This window comes from Temnothorax nylanderi, unplaced genomic scaffold, assembly GCF_030848795.1.
Source record: "Temnothorax nylanderi isolate EJ_2023f unplaced genomic scaffold, tnyl_v1.0 TNYL_tig0092_pilon, whole genome shotgun sequence".
Lineage (NCBI taxonomy): Eukaryota > Metazoa > Arthropoda > Insecta > Hymenoptera > Formicidae > Temnothorax > Temnothorax nylanderi.
In genome coordinates this window covers 409894-425557 of record NW_027249154.1, presented here as the reverse complement: position 1 = coordinate 425557, position 15664 = coordinate 409894, and the positions used below count along the sequence as shown (strand labels likewise).

The 15664-nt window shown below is 35.1% G+C and overlaps 1 protein-coding gene and 1 long non-coding RNA gene across 5 annotated transcripts in view; one reads left to right on the top strand and one right to left on the bottom strand.

The window, feature by feature from the left end:
* Neto (Neuropilin and tolloid-like) overlaps window positions 1-13461 on the bottom strand; it is a 115219-nt gene extending 101758 nt beyond the window's left edge. The window contains exons 1-2 of one of the 4 annotated variants that reach the window (XM_071710852.1): window positions 9705-13461; window positions 8882-9236 (exon numbers count right to left, since the gene is read on the bottom strand). In XM_071710852.1, the coding sequence (XP_071566953.1) occupies window positions 8882-9029 (148 nt within the window). In that variant the 5' untranslated portion in view covers window positions 9030-9236; window positions 9705-13461. Of the gene's footprint in view, window positions 1-8881; window positions 9448-9704 lie in introns of all 4 variants that reach the window. The other 3 variants (XM_071710851.1, XM_071710850.1, XM_071710853.1) reach the window with 3 other exon arrangements.
* LOC139775105 (uncharacterized) overlaps window positions 1-15664 on the top strand; it is a 205256-nt gene that overhangs the window by 26660 nt on the left and 162932 nt on the right. The gene's annotated exons all lie outside the window — the stretch shown is intronic.

Sequence of the window (15664 nt, the reverse complement as noted above, 5' to 3'; positions counted from 1 at the left end):
ATATCCTTTCCACATGCTTTTACCTTCTTTTATTTGCCTTCAAAAATCCGCATACCTCTCTGCTATGATAATTTATCCGAACAACACGTGCACACATGCTCCGGATTTCGTCCGCGCGTATGCTTTATTTTTCCTTCCACTGCCTTACAGGATACATATACGAACTTAATGCACAATCTGCAAGATCTTTGAATTGCTAGTTTATTGTTTTTATCAGTAATGGAGAAACTGTAATAATAATAAATTAATTAAATTGTCAAGTTTTTTTCCAATTAAGTTTGAAGGTAAATCGTTAATTACAGAATTTTGATATGCAATAAAACTTAATAACTAATACTTAATATATATTAACTCCATGTGGAGTAACTCCATTTTATAAATTCTCCCTGCCATTAATAAAAGTATATATAATCACGAGAAGGTGAAGGTAAAACATTCTATTACAACGTAAAATATTATTACTACATAATATTTTCTATAAGTAATATGTGGTAAATTGCCATGTTTGTTTATGCAATTGCCTGGAGATAAAATATTAAATTTGCAGTGAAACAGTGGGTTGGTTCCACGAAATTTAGAGATGAAACGCAATATTGTATTTATAACAATTAATAAAAACTTTAATTATTTGCGAAAGGTTACATGAAACGTATGCGCATATGTGTATAAACCGGTTGCTTTCTCTTTAGATTAAATATATAAATATTTGACTTATATTTGAAACGTTAAATTGCAATTTTCGTTTATGTTGTTTCAAAATAGTTATCTCTTTCGCAATATTCCTGCCTCTTTTTATAAACTGACTTGCGTTTATGGTATAGACCTTGAACATTGTAAACAAATAATTTTTTAAATAGAGATACTTTTACGTTTTTTAAGTTCTCGTTGTAACACACTCTCATTTCATTTTGTCCTAGAGTCATGTTAAAGAATGACGGCCTTTCTTTGAAAGTAAAGCGTCCACAATTTCACAAATAAACGTAGCGCGAATGTAGTACTTCGTCATTGTCGACATTCATGTCTCAATTACCCTAATTTATATTCACACCAACGAATACGTCGTCGCGGTCGTAAAATCTTCCGGAGAACCACCCTTTTATTTGCCGTCTATCTTGAAATATAAAAATCCTCTCCTCTCTCCCTGCTATTCTCGTACGTCCATTTTTCCACGCGAAGCTACTAACTTTCCTCGTCACGGTCATCGTTGGTTATTATTCCGTACATCTGTCTAGCTGGCTCCCCCTCTCCCACTTGATCAAAATTTAATGTAGAAATTATATAATAATGCGCTGTTTATGCGCTCTCCAAATCCCATAAGGAAACAATTTTGGGCTTATTTTAATCAAAAGAAATTATTTTTAATGGGAAAGCTGAGTAGTGACCTCATCCCTCCACATATTAATCACAAGCAATTCTGAAAAACGTATACAGAATTTATTACGCTTTCACATCAGAGTAATTTCGATTTTTGCTCCGCATCTCACACCTAATTAATCTCAAATTATAAAACTTGATCAATTAAATGTACGCGATGTGTTTACGATTTACGTGCTATTATTTTCAGATGATTTCGATTTTTATGCTGTATTTCTGTGGTGCAAAAATCGAAATTATTCTCATGTGAGAGCGCATAATTAGCGCATAAATTCTGTATACTTGTTTTTCAGATCACTTGAAATTAATATGTGGAGAGGGGGGGTGTGCTTATTATACTGGCAGCCTTTTCAACTTCTTCATTAAAAGTAATTTTTTTTGTTACAAACAAAACGAGCGCAATTTTTTTTTTATTTGGAGAGATTACATAAATAGTGCATTATTATAATTTATTCGTTAAATTTTGATCAAATGGGGAAAGCTGGCTAGGCGGACGTTTATTCCGCTGTTCGCGCAGCGGCGAAACGGACGCCATCGCGGGATATTCCGGGGCACGAGCGATCACGAATAACTTATATATCACCGACGATCTGTCGGCGTGCCAGAATTTGGACCATCGAGTCCGGGCAGAACAATTCGCGCACAGGAATGATAACCCGCACGCGGGACAAAAAGACGGCGGACGCCTATTAATCGTGTAGATTTTATCTGCCGCCGACGTTGCAGAAAAGACCGATTTTCTTCGAGGGAATCGTGATATATCCAAAAGATGGAAATTGTTGGATCGCGTGTTCTGGAAATATCCTTCGCCCTTTATTATTCCCAGTGGTGGGTTACTACACGAACACAAGGGCCTTCTCAAACCTTCTAATAATCTTAAACTACAACAGAAGCCTGACGTTTTTATTGTCAAAAGTTTTAATTAATTAATTAAAAACGACGGTATTTAATGCTCTTCGAAACTCGATTAATTAAAACGTTCAGTAGTATCTTAAATAGAAGCTTCAGAATCGGTCGCAACTAAAGTCTTTTAATACGCTCCAGCACTGATTCTTCTTTTCTTCAAATGAATCACGATTACTTACACGTCTACTTTGCCACACATCTCTGGTCCGCAATGCAAAGCACGAAACGTCCCTTCGAAACTTACAAATTGATCTGATAGTACATCCGAGAATCTCTCGCGAATGCGGCGGTGCATTTGAATGCAATGCATATCGAACAGATATATTTAACTGGCATCTACAATCATGCAAACATGGTCGATATTCGATCGGATTACTCGTTTTATAACTCGTACTCGATTCTTGTCACGCGCGCATAGAGATATCCGCTAGAAACTTTAGTCATCTGTTATAATGTCGCGAAGACGCTGCTTCATCGACGAATATTGACAGCGCATCGCGGTTAATTAGGAACTTCTTGGAAGCCTAGAAAGGCAAAACGTAATTTTTATCCGTAATGCAGAAATTTGTATTTATCTTATTTATTTTTCAATAGATATGCGTACCTATATGTTTCACGATTCTTGTTTACCATAATTGCGTTGTAATTATAACGAATAAATTAGTACATATACGCTATTAGAGACTTCATGCACGAAATTAATTTTTCATAATATCGAAATACCAACTTTTATTGCTTATTTCAAGAGTAATAATTGATAGCAACGCTAAATGCAATAATTTTTTTGATAGCTTTATTAAAAGTTTACTATGATCCCAATGTCCATTACTGTGATCTTTTAACGCAAAAAATACCAACTTTTTTATTCTCGATGGGAAATAGAGTGTGTATCACGGAAAATTTTTGTTTTGAAAATTTTATGGTATTATCTAGTCCTGGGTATTACCTAGTCTATCAAAATGACTTATTTTAAAAGATATTTTTTCTCTCTTATATAAACCGATATGTACGTATAAATGTTTAGGATTAATGTAATTATCAATAATTATATGGCTGATGTCTAATGAGCAATAATCAGAAAATAATAATTAATGAATTATGTTAATTATATTTTTATTTAGTATACGTATCTTTTATTAATCACGATTTCTTTGCAACAATTCGTCAAATTCTCTCTCTCTCTCTCTCTCTCTCGGTTACGTATATCGCCTATGACATATTTACTTATATGTAATATTGCGGAGATCAAACACGAGAAACTATAATATTCAAGAAGTTTCGTAAGTTAAACGAGGATATAACGATCTCACATGAGATAGCTCAGCATATGATAATTTTACAGTTCTCTGAGAAATTTTATTCTCGCAGGCAAATTAATTTAAAGAAGAGTACTTTTCACTGTTGAGAATTCTGGTTTATTACGCGACTTAACTTTTAATTAATATCGATTTTCTTGTTATTTTATAGATCCATTCATCTTTAATAAAAGTAGAATTATGAAATTCAGCTATATTTTAATCCGATTATTTACGATATTGAGAAATGCAATTTCTGAGTATCTTCTTTTAATTGACGATTTCGCGATTCCTTTTACGATGTAACATTTCTTGTCTGTAATTTTTTTAATTATTTCACTATAAATGGAATGGTGAATGATTTAAAAAACTGTTAATCGTATTACACGCCATTAACATCTATAAAATCATATAAAATATATAATGGCAACAATTTTGTACCATTTATTCGTATATAATATGTATGAAACAATTAGAAAACTTAAAATTTTATTCAATATTTTAATGAAAATATTACATTATTAATTAATGTTACTAACTCATGATTTACTTGATTGCTTTATGTTCGTCACTATAGTCGTAACAGTTTCGCTATTAATTCAAAATTAATCTTTCAAAGTCAGAATTATGTAATTTACCAAACGTCAGACATTAAAAATTAGATTGAAGATTTCACGTAACAAAAAAAAGAACAGCAAGTTACGCTATGGCAGTATGAAGATTGAAACTATATTGGCCGAGATATATATCACAGAAATTGAGATCGATGATGCCTGAACTATTATTTTCAGAATTTCGAGAATTATTCAGAAGTTAAAAGGTAAAGATAAAAAAGAAAACATTTTGTTAATCTGTCAACTAAAAAAATACATTCACAGAGCAAAGCGCAGTTACGCCTGTTTTCGTGGAAGGGGACACGAGAGACGAAAGAAAAATTTGAATACGATGATAGATGTATCAAGCATCTCTTGTTGTTTGTGAATGTAAATTGAACGCTTTTCCCTTTACGAAGCGAGGACTCAGTTTTACATTTTCTACCTGCGAGACTTCATATCGTACTTTCTTTTCCAAATGGAAATAGTAGAACGAAACAAAACCGTGCGTAATGTGTTTACACAGAACCACAAGAGAAAGGTTTGTGATTGCAAATATTTACAGTGAACGTGTCACCGAACCAGAAATTCTGGAGCTTTGTAGACTGATTTCTTTAAAAATGTAATTATTACCTTGAATTTTATACAATTGCAATATTTTTTTAGAGTTTCTCATGTGTTATTTTTTTTCTTTATATAAAGAATGTTATTTTCCATGTCTACATGGAGAGAATTTTCTCTTAAAATTTACCCTGGAAATCATGGTAGCTGTGGGACAACATGTACCACCAAGAATTTTATGCGAGCTATTCTGATTAATATCTACCATAATAAAAGATATTAATATCTATTACATTAAAATATAAAATATGTTTCATTAATTTTATTAAAATATATCTAGGAAATTTCAATAATTTTTCAAAATTTACCAATCTGCTTGGTAATTTTTATCACGTTGTTTGTAAAATGTCTTTTGTAGATTTAAAAAATTTCCTGGTTGCCAAGTTGTCCCAAGTTTGTAGTGAATTTAAGGGTAAAATATAACAAAAAATTCTCTCCGTGTAATATTAACACAAAATACAACATTATTATTTATATTACACTCTGGCAGTTTCGGTATTCAACATATAATCACAATATATTCATTGATTAATTAACAAATGGAGAAGACAAAGATTCAATTATTCAACCAAACAAATACATGTGTATGATGTATATGATGTAATTAATTAGAAATAATTGTATCCTTGATGTGAAACAGCGCAAAGCTTTCAAATTTATCAAAAATTTCGCGAAATTGATATGAGTACGATCGACAAACGTTGTATGGCTTGACGAGAATCTTGTTGTAACATTGCCATTGGCAATACGCAATGCACAGTAAAGTGCAATCTGCGATTCTATGCGATGCACGCCAATCACTTTAATAGACAATCGAATATAGCACGTCGTTTGTTGATCTGCGTTTTTACGCCTATCAGGCACCACTTCAACAAGAAAAAAGATAATTTTTCTCGACACGCTTATTATTTGGGCGTCGTTAAATTGTAACATTTATTAAACGACACGTTTAATTACCGTAGCAGACGCGCGCAATGTTAATCGCTCGATTGAAATTGCAGGAGTGGCGTAGTATTAAGCCGCAATTGAATGTTAGCTGTGAATCAGTGATGCAGCTTGTATCGCGTGGCAACGATATCCGTGATCGACAAAGAGCTCATCAATGTTTCCGTTGCGCCCCTGCAAACAATCCGATAGATCGTATTGAAAAAACACTGATGTCAAGTGTGATCTGCCTCGTTTTTCTTTATTGAAAATTTTACTTTTTTATACGAATTTGCATTAATTCTCGATTTAATTTCTATCCCAGATAATTTTTATTTATGTAATAATGTAATCGGTAGAAAAAATATATTTCCAGAAATTTGCGAATTTTTTTTTTGTATAGAAAATCTAATTTTGAATAATAGAAAATTTATCAAAATTATTTTGCATTATTTTGTACAATAGTGTAAAAATTATGTCAATGTTAATTAACGAACGGGTAAAACTTATAAATTTTGCCTTTAATGTTAGGTTATTACGTTTGCAATTCCCGTCATCAATGAATATCGTTCATAATCGTGCACGTAACACGTGCAGTTTCCACTTTCCAATTTCGATGCTTGCTCGTATTTGGATTCAATTATTGGTCATATAACGACCACTTTCGATTGGCATCACAGAGCGTTTGATTGCCTTGAGACGAATTAGGTGAATATTATGCAACTATATTATTTGATTGGGTCCTGCTAAATGGCAAGAAAATCTGTAAATTGGACAAAGTCGATCGCTATCTATAACTGCACCAGGAAATTGCGGTATATGTTCGCCGAGCGTATCTCTGTGAATTAACGATGCAACTGGTAGTATCTGACGCAGTACGTGATCAACGAGAAGAGCTCTCTATCGGCGTTTGGCCGATGTTATCGATCTACCGCGAAAAAAATGGCGTACGTGCATGAACGACAGTGCGAACCGATTCGTAAAATTGGACGGAATTTTTTAACATATAGACCAAAACGTATTGTCACATCCATCGAATTACACTGAAGTTTTGTATGTTCTATGTGAAAACGAGATATAATTGCAAAAAGGAAAACACCATCGATATTTGAGTGCCTGTTGTGTGATATACTAAAATTGTTCTAGCAAACGTATTTAATTGAAAAAAAAACAACGGAATGTTTAATTAAATTAATTTTTGCGCAATTTATTTATGTTTACTTATGGTTACTAATTTTTCGAATTGATTTGACTATGTTGACGTAATATCGATAAGCTCAATTTTAACTCTAAAAATTGCTTTATCTCAAGACATAGCGTTATTAATTATTATTCTAAAAGCAGCAGCGTTATTATTAATTATTATTAATAACGCTGCTGCTTTTAGAATGGAAATCAACGACCGCAATTATTGCATATACACATCTATATAAGTGGTCTGGTATTTTATTTATTCACTGTGTCGTAACGTTCGATCTTGCTTTAGGCTTTAGTCGAGACGAATCTTTCCAGTAGCGAAGTGTCTTTCGTGATCCTCTTTGATGAAACTTTATTCATTTCGGTCCCCGTAATCTGACTTAATTAAACTTCCACTTCTCGCCCCGCTATCCCCCCCTTTAAGGCGGATTAGCCAAACGTACCATCTTAAGTCCATACCGGATCTGGCTCAAGTAAAAAACTGCACATCCGGTAGATTCAGCGTATTGCGCAACGACATGGGTCAGCGCGCTTTTCTATGACGAAGCAAACTAGCAATAGAACGATAGATAAAAACAGAACAAGACCCGAGAATGTATATTTACGTTTTATGTACATCAAAATTTTATTCGTTCCTATATAACTCGATAAAAGCGCGCGTAAAAATAGCTCCAATTAAATGATATATCACGTAATTCTTTCTTTTTTATGATTCTGACTAATCAGGCTTTTATTCTGATAATTGTTCATGTAACATTACTTTCTGTCGCAATTATCTAAGTACCATTTGCAGAAATTATTTGAATATTTTAGAAATTATTTTTAGCATTTAATATTGCAAGTTGTACAAAGAAACTAAATTCAATCGAGATTAAGGGGCCTATTCTGTGAACGTTAACGATATCGTTACGTGCTTTGCGCAGCTTTTCTATGGTATATTATATCTGCGCAAAGCACGTAATGATGTCGTTAACGTTTACAGAATAGGCCCCTAAGTTTGTATATACATATGATACAGATTCAAAACTTTTTTAAATCGCAGATAATATAGTAACGATCATTTTAATATTAGGAGTTTTTGAGCTGTAGAGATTAAAAATATTAATTATTCATGTAAAAAGAACTACGGAACTGCATAAAAAATTGGAGACTTTCTACTTTTACATTTTGCCTGCGTTTCTTAATTAGACAAGCCTCCCAAATGTCGTAACGCCGAAACTTGATACGGCGCGAGTTTGTGCTGGGCGTCCAAGAAAAAAAGAAAACGGCGAAAGCGTTAAATCAGCTGGCGCTTTACTACACGTTTATCCTACACGCCTGTGTACACATGGCCGGTTAACTTAGCTGGTGCCTAAATATAGAGGATATATGAGCTCTTATTCTGAAGGTGGCGTAAATGAAATTTCGAAGAACAATGAACTTTCATAAGATATGCGTACTATTATACATCACTTGATGGGATGTCTGTATGTTAATAAGCATTTCAAAAGAATTACGCTATTTTTAAACGTATTAGTAATTTGAAATTCAAATAATTAAAGAGAATAATGGTATGGAAATGAAAAAATACAGGCATCCTATAGAAATTATTATTAAAATGTCGAAAAACATGCTTTTTCTTTACAAATTGCAGAATAATGTAGATTCTAGTTTCTTAATTAAAAAAATTTCAAATTAAATTCATATTTTTGATAGAAATATCTAAATCTTTTTTCTCTTGAGCTGCCATATTTTCTTCAATAATGGAGTTATTAATAAATATATATAGTTGATTTCTTGTAATTATTACATTATTGTGAAACAAAATTTTTATCTTTCAATATCATTTAACAAAGCTCTGTTTATTCTAAATTTGAACATGTATTATCAACTCTTTTAATTTTCTTGTTGGAATCCGATATCGTTGAAAGAAAGCACGATGATTACCTCGTGACATATTTGTTGGAATACCCGCGGGTGTTTCTTACTTACCGAGTACGAGTAGCAGCAGAACTTGTTGCGGGAGCCGAGCCACCATTGTGGGCCCGTTCGCTCGCACATCTATGAATTTAAATCGAGCGATCCTGCCGTGCCCCCTCGATTTTCCCGTCGCGATCGCCAGCGCCCGCCGTAACAACATTCATTTAACGTTCTGCCGGGCTTCCACGTAGGCGTACGCGCCGCTTCTCCGGTTCGTCCGCTCACGCACGGGTCCTTCCCAATTCCTTTCGGTTCCACTGTCGGTACTCACCGGATCCGAGAGAGTTTCAGCACTCGAAGAATAAGCCACTTTCGTCGATCGAGCTGCACACACGCGCCCGATTAATTTCCCACGGCGACGCGATCTCTGAAATTCGTGGGAATTCACAGCGAAGCGATCGCATGTCGTATGCGATTGTGTGAAACGCCCCCGGCGCGCGTTTTCAAAATGACAGATTTTTTTTCTTCCTTCTTTTTGACCGATCCGAATGCGATTTGGCCAGATGGCCCGATATTAATCGACCCGCGGCACTCTCGCGTGCGGTAGCTGCGATTGGGCCGCGCTCGAAGCCCGATATCTGTGCACATAAATATTTTAGAGATGCGTTTGCTAAAGGGAGCGGGGTGGTAGATAGAACGGACGGACAAACGGACGGGACGAGGTGCCGAGAGATAGACTCGTGGAAAAAATAATTTACAAGTGAAATACAACTTGACACCTGCCAGATAATATCGGCACAGTGAATACAACAGAAGCAATCCGGTACTGTTGCTATAACAGAAGCTAGAAAGAAGACGAAACGTAATATAATATAAAGCAGATTAAGAACCTTACATATGTGTGCGGTCCTGCACAATATCTTGTGTGTATTGCGTCTCTACGTATGTGTGCTCACCGCACAGCCAATCGTCATGGATTTTCGCGACAATTGCATTCTGAAGAACTGAAGCGACGATGGTAAAATTGGAAAACCGATAAGAACTTCTCTTCTCGCAAGTTATTTTATTGCCGTCATCTTCTCGGTCGGGAAGGATGTCTTTTGCGATTAACAATGTTCGCGATTTCGAAAAAGTATTTCAACGCATACAAATTCACGTACTATTACCTCCTTTCTTTAGATTTATAGTGATTTATGGCGATTGCTAAAGCATTATGGAAAATGTTTTATAATTATCTATTTTAATCTAGAATATAGAACCGTAGATTCAGGCATAATCTATGTTAGAAATTCACGGATTAATATGATCTACTAGATAATAAGCTGCGAGAGTATGTTATGTCATGCAACTAGTGGCGGGATAAACCTATATGTAATATCCTGTATCCGTAATATTCTAGACAAGCAAATAACACAGTCGAGGCGTCGCGTCGGTTTGCGCGCACGTAGACGAAAGGGCCCTGCTACGAATAACACGCGTTATATTCCGCGAATAATGCTGGAAACTCTGCGAATAATGGAAATAACTGAGTTATTGTTGTATTGAGGTAAAAAAAAGTTAAAAAAGAGGATTGAGCCGACGCAACTCGGTGAATTAAAGACGGTTTACTGGTTTAGCGAATTACGGCGAAGCAACGGTATTTTGCGTCATTCGTAATTCACCGGATTAAAATGCGAACGTGCGTTTTACGTGAACAGTGCTATTCCTCGCGGGTCTCCCTATGTTCACGCCCTTTCAGTCTCATCCTCTCCCTTGGCGTAGAACGACTTTTTCTCTACCGAGAATAAAAACGCTCGTTTAGCTCGCGCCACAACATCAACAGAGCGGATTGTAAAAATCGCGAGACACTCAGCGGCGCGGCGGCGCCGTTTCGCACCACAAAGTATCATGAATGTGAGCTTTTTGCTGAGGCTTTATTTAATGCTATTAGATCAATTACTTGAAAATTTTTTTTATGAAAGCCAAGAATATTTTATACTCTTAAAATACGAGATTATAGAAAATTTTTTATTAATTCGGTATTTTTTAATATAAAATTATCTGATGACAAACGTAAAGAGCGAAATATTTTATAATTTTGTATATATAACGTCAAAATAATTTGAGAAAAGATATTGCGTAACAGTTAGGAAGGGTCCGTTATAAAAAAACAGTTACATGTATGTGACAGCTGTATACTCTGACATAGGTTTACATTTATCAATTTTTTAACAGCATATCTAGAAAAGAAGATATCCGAAAACTAAATTACCATAAAAGCTTTCATATTCATGGGAAACGTGGAATAAAAGTCACCAATTCCACGTTTTCTAAATTTTGCGTTGGGTCTTTATATTGCAATGCAAAGAATTTTGTGTGTCCCTGGTCTGAGCTCGTCGTTCTTTTTTCCCCATGTGAAGCTGAATATGCATGATCGCGCAGACCCATTTGGCGGAAACGAATCCCGTCTATAACGTTTTCGAATTTTATCACAATTTCGTCAATCCTCGCCGTAATTCAACGAGTTTTCTATTCTTGGCATATCGCGTGGGATATCTCTCTAAATCACGGCCGATGTCACGTGTAATATTTTTTTTTAATTGATCATACATGTGACAATCCTCACCTCTATTACTCATAACATATCGAACAGTCGTTTGTAATTGAGAAAAATGTGAGAATTCGCAAGATTAATGAATCAATAAAAAAATGTAAAGAATCTTTCAAAAAAGTTTTAGTTTGATATGTATTTTTAGAAACAGCAGATTTTTAAACAAGATATATCCATATTCCGATCAATTTTTATTACTGTTTGTCAGTTGCTATTTTCTAGTTTTTATTTGTGCTCGAAGGTAACAACAGGAAAAATAATCGGTATGTTTTAAATAAATCTTTCAATAAGATTCGTCAGGAGGAAAAGCAATGTCATGTCAAATGTAACGCGTTGTTTCGATTGTTCTCTCACGTTAAACTTCCACTATTTATTTATTCATAAAGGTTGGTTTTCCGCGAATGAATGAATGAATGTATACAGCAGAATTTATAATTACTACTTTTTACATATAAAATTTTTACACATCGCAAGTAATGTCGGGATTTATTGTTTCGTATAATATGAAAACGGAAAAATTAATATATTCAAGTAAAAATTAATTATTCAAGATTATGTTTGTCAATTGACATGTACAGCTATTTAATAAAAATATATGAATATCATAGTATAACATCATCGATAGAAATGAGATATGTATAATGTTAGAATGTCACCTTTAAATTCATTCCCGATATCAGTATCTTGGTATCAAGGAATAATTGCGACAATTGAATTAATACGTACGAATTAATACGTATTTTAAAAATTGAAGAAAAAAGGGCTATTAGGGTCGAACGCGGATCTTAGTGCGTGATGTCAATCATTAGATTTATTCTTCAAAATACAGTACGTTTCGGCTCCATTCGAGCCATCCTCATGCCTAAATCTAATGATTGACATCACGCACTAAGATCCGCGTTCGAGCCTGATAGCCCTTTTTTCTTCAATTTTTGAATTCGTCTACTAGTAATTTATTTAATACGTATTTTAATTCGAAAATGTCCAAGATTTGACTTATGTCACGTTCGAAACGTACGACTTATGCAATTGAGAAAATTCGGAAGAATGAAGGAGGAATGATCAGCCGAACGAGTTTTCGTTGTCATACACGCGTGCCTGGAATGCTTGACGTTTCCTTTCTACGCGCACGTATACCCTTTCAGCGGCTGACGTGCGACTCTTTCTGTTACGAACGGGGCGCAGCTTCTGCCGCGAACGTTCTTCAAGAATAGCCGTGCATTGATGTGCTCACTCCGTATCTCCTGCCGCGATCTGCATTCGGGTGCAGTATAATTTCCGAGGAATTGCGAAGCTCTATAAACGCCAGACGCGGAGACGCCTTTATGCCGTCGTGCTTGCGCAAAATTCGTCTACTTGTGAGAAGGAACCTCGATACGACACGGACGTCGAGGACGCGTTTATTACGTCTCCCTTGGCACGTACGTCGATTCGACATTCAAGACAACTGCAGTCACCGTTCCGGAAAATCTACGGATTTTTCGGACTCCGCCTTTCGCGGTGACGAAAGCAATGTCATGTAAATGCTTTTAGTGTCACCGCGGCTATCATCGACATCGTCGTTATATCCCGAGATCATTTTTGGATTATCTTATCAAAGCTACATTGACGAGCACGACAACAGCTCTTGAGGCCGCTTGGCGAGCTGCCGAGATTTTTCGCGGATATTTTTGTCGCGTGGGCTACTAAAATGCATCGGTCCAGATCACCTCCACCGCCGCTACCAGCGCGTGCTTTCCGAGTACGACGCGTGCTCCAACAATTACGATAACAAATAGATACATACGAGAGCCGGACGAGAGAATTCGCGTATTTCCGATTCTCGTCACCCGCTCGAAAATGCTTGATCACTGAAGACACGCGCGTTCCCACAGAACGTGCGTTCGAAAAATTCGCACTTTTCACTGCCACTGCACACGAAGCATACGCACGCACCCACGTATGCACGCACTCACGTGCTTCTGTCTCGCGGGCGCGCGGAGTCAATCGTGGCGTCGCGCCACCGCCGACCGAGTGAGCGAGTAGTACAAGCGTATTACTCCACAATCCGTCGCGCGCGGACTCCGACCGCCGACTGACTACTAGCCGCGGTCTGGCCTCGGTGGCTGTTTCTGCTGTCTCGCTTGCGCGCTTCTTCCGGCGCGCCGTCTGCGTCGCACTCGTCGCTGATGCATTATCCTCCTGAGACCTGAGGTCACACTCTTTTTCTTCTAACGTGGAACTCTTATAAAAGCCGCTTCAAAGAAAGCATTCACGATAATTATTGCTTTTTGCCACTTGCCGATTACACTTAAAATGTCCTAAAAGCGTGACTTGAGATATCGCATACAAAATAATCATTTTCAAGCAATTGATTTTTTTTATTAAAAATTTCTTTATATACTTTATGATATTACTGCACGTTACACGATAATCTCGCTAAGCATCATTTATAAACATGGAGAAAATCGCAGTTAGCGAAATAGTCAAGTATAATAAATAAGAAAAGAACGCAATTTATAAGTCAATCAAACAGAGAACGATAGTTTTTTTCTCTTTCTCCTCTTCAGGTTATTAGAAACGAGTTTTAATAAACTTGAAATTATCAGCAGGAGAAGATTATAACGGTGAGAGTTTTAATTATAAGAATATCAATTTTATGACATTATGATAGAAGCGAAATTAATAACTTGTTATTAACTTCTTCCTCTTCATTTATAGTAAACTTCGGGAGGTCATTTTCAACTATATTACAATAATTGTTAGCCACAACTTCTTCACGGAAGTTTGTGATTTAGTTAATTTATGATGGTAAATGGTACTTTGTTCCGTTAGAAGGAAGTTGACCAACCAATCTAGGAAGAACTAATTTAAATATCACAGCATTTTCTTTTTTTTTTACTTTTAAAAATCTCTTGGCGTGGTTAATAGATAGAAGAAAACTCGAATATAGAATATTTCCCAACGTACATTGGATAATACTTATTCATTCGATATAATAGAATTTATCATCTATTGTATTATGGACAAACATTGAAAAAGTAATCTTTGATCGTATAGAACTTTGTGAATGAGGATATATGTCGGTTACGATTAAAGTATAGTAATCTAGTGGTAGAACATTAGTACGTGGGCGAGTATTACATTCTAGGTTCTTATTGAAAAGCTATAGCGTGATAGTCTGATTGAGCACCTGTCGATGGCAGACTTCGGCCAGTTTTTTTTCAATCTACCCAGGCATTCAATGCCTGCCGATTACCAATCATCAATATTAAGCGATGTTTATTTGCGCAAATTGCAAATAGCAGTTGCATGCATTGATGATCAATTCGAACGTTAACAGTGCCATTTCGTCATTTCAACAATCGAGAAATTTAATGATCAAAACGTTTGATTTCTAAAAATATTTGATTATTCGAATCTCTTAACATAATTATTCCTGAGTTTAATGTAATGATCTCTACTAGATGTTATTTAAATTCTGTAGGAATCAAAGTATAAATTGTTGGAAATTTAAGAATTTTGCAAAACAAAACTGCAAAACAAAAAGATTTTTTTTATTACTGTGAACATAAACCTGAATTAATGTGAAATCAACAAGAGTTAATTTGCTTTGTGTATTTAATTATTTAATTAATGAATGATGAGAAAATCAATATGGGAATGTATATCTATTATTATATTTATAATAAAATAATTAATGTTTCAAAGATGCAAAAGATCGATGCGTTTTTGTTATGCACATTGAATTAACCAATTATATAATTACTGGTTATATATAACTGGGTAATTGCGTTATTGTAACATTAAAATGTAAATTGGTACACAATTAAGGTACAGAAGTTGCATTGGTTACTGAAATATGATATACATATCATATTGATTTTCGGAGTTTCCAGGAACAAAGAAACCTATAAAATTTATAATCAAATTTCGCTTGTTAATTTTTACGCAGATAATCGGTTCACTTCACTGACTGATTGCTGCTAGTTTTAAAAATATGTTATATTGTTTTGTTTGGATAAAAATGCGTATCTCATTAAATGAAATGCTGTGGTCTTTTCTGTTTCTTACGTGCGGCGCGTTGACCTTCCGATTTATTTTAAGTTGTCTCATTTTGGCTCACGCGTTATATAATATTACTTGCTCATTTTTGTACTTAAAAAAGAGTATTAATCTAATAGCACTATTTTTTGTCTGATCTGCATCAATTTACATCAATTTGCATCTATTTTTAGAATTTTACCATTTTATTGTAGAACAAAATAAGTCGAGCATGCATTTCC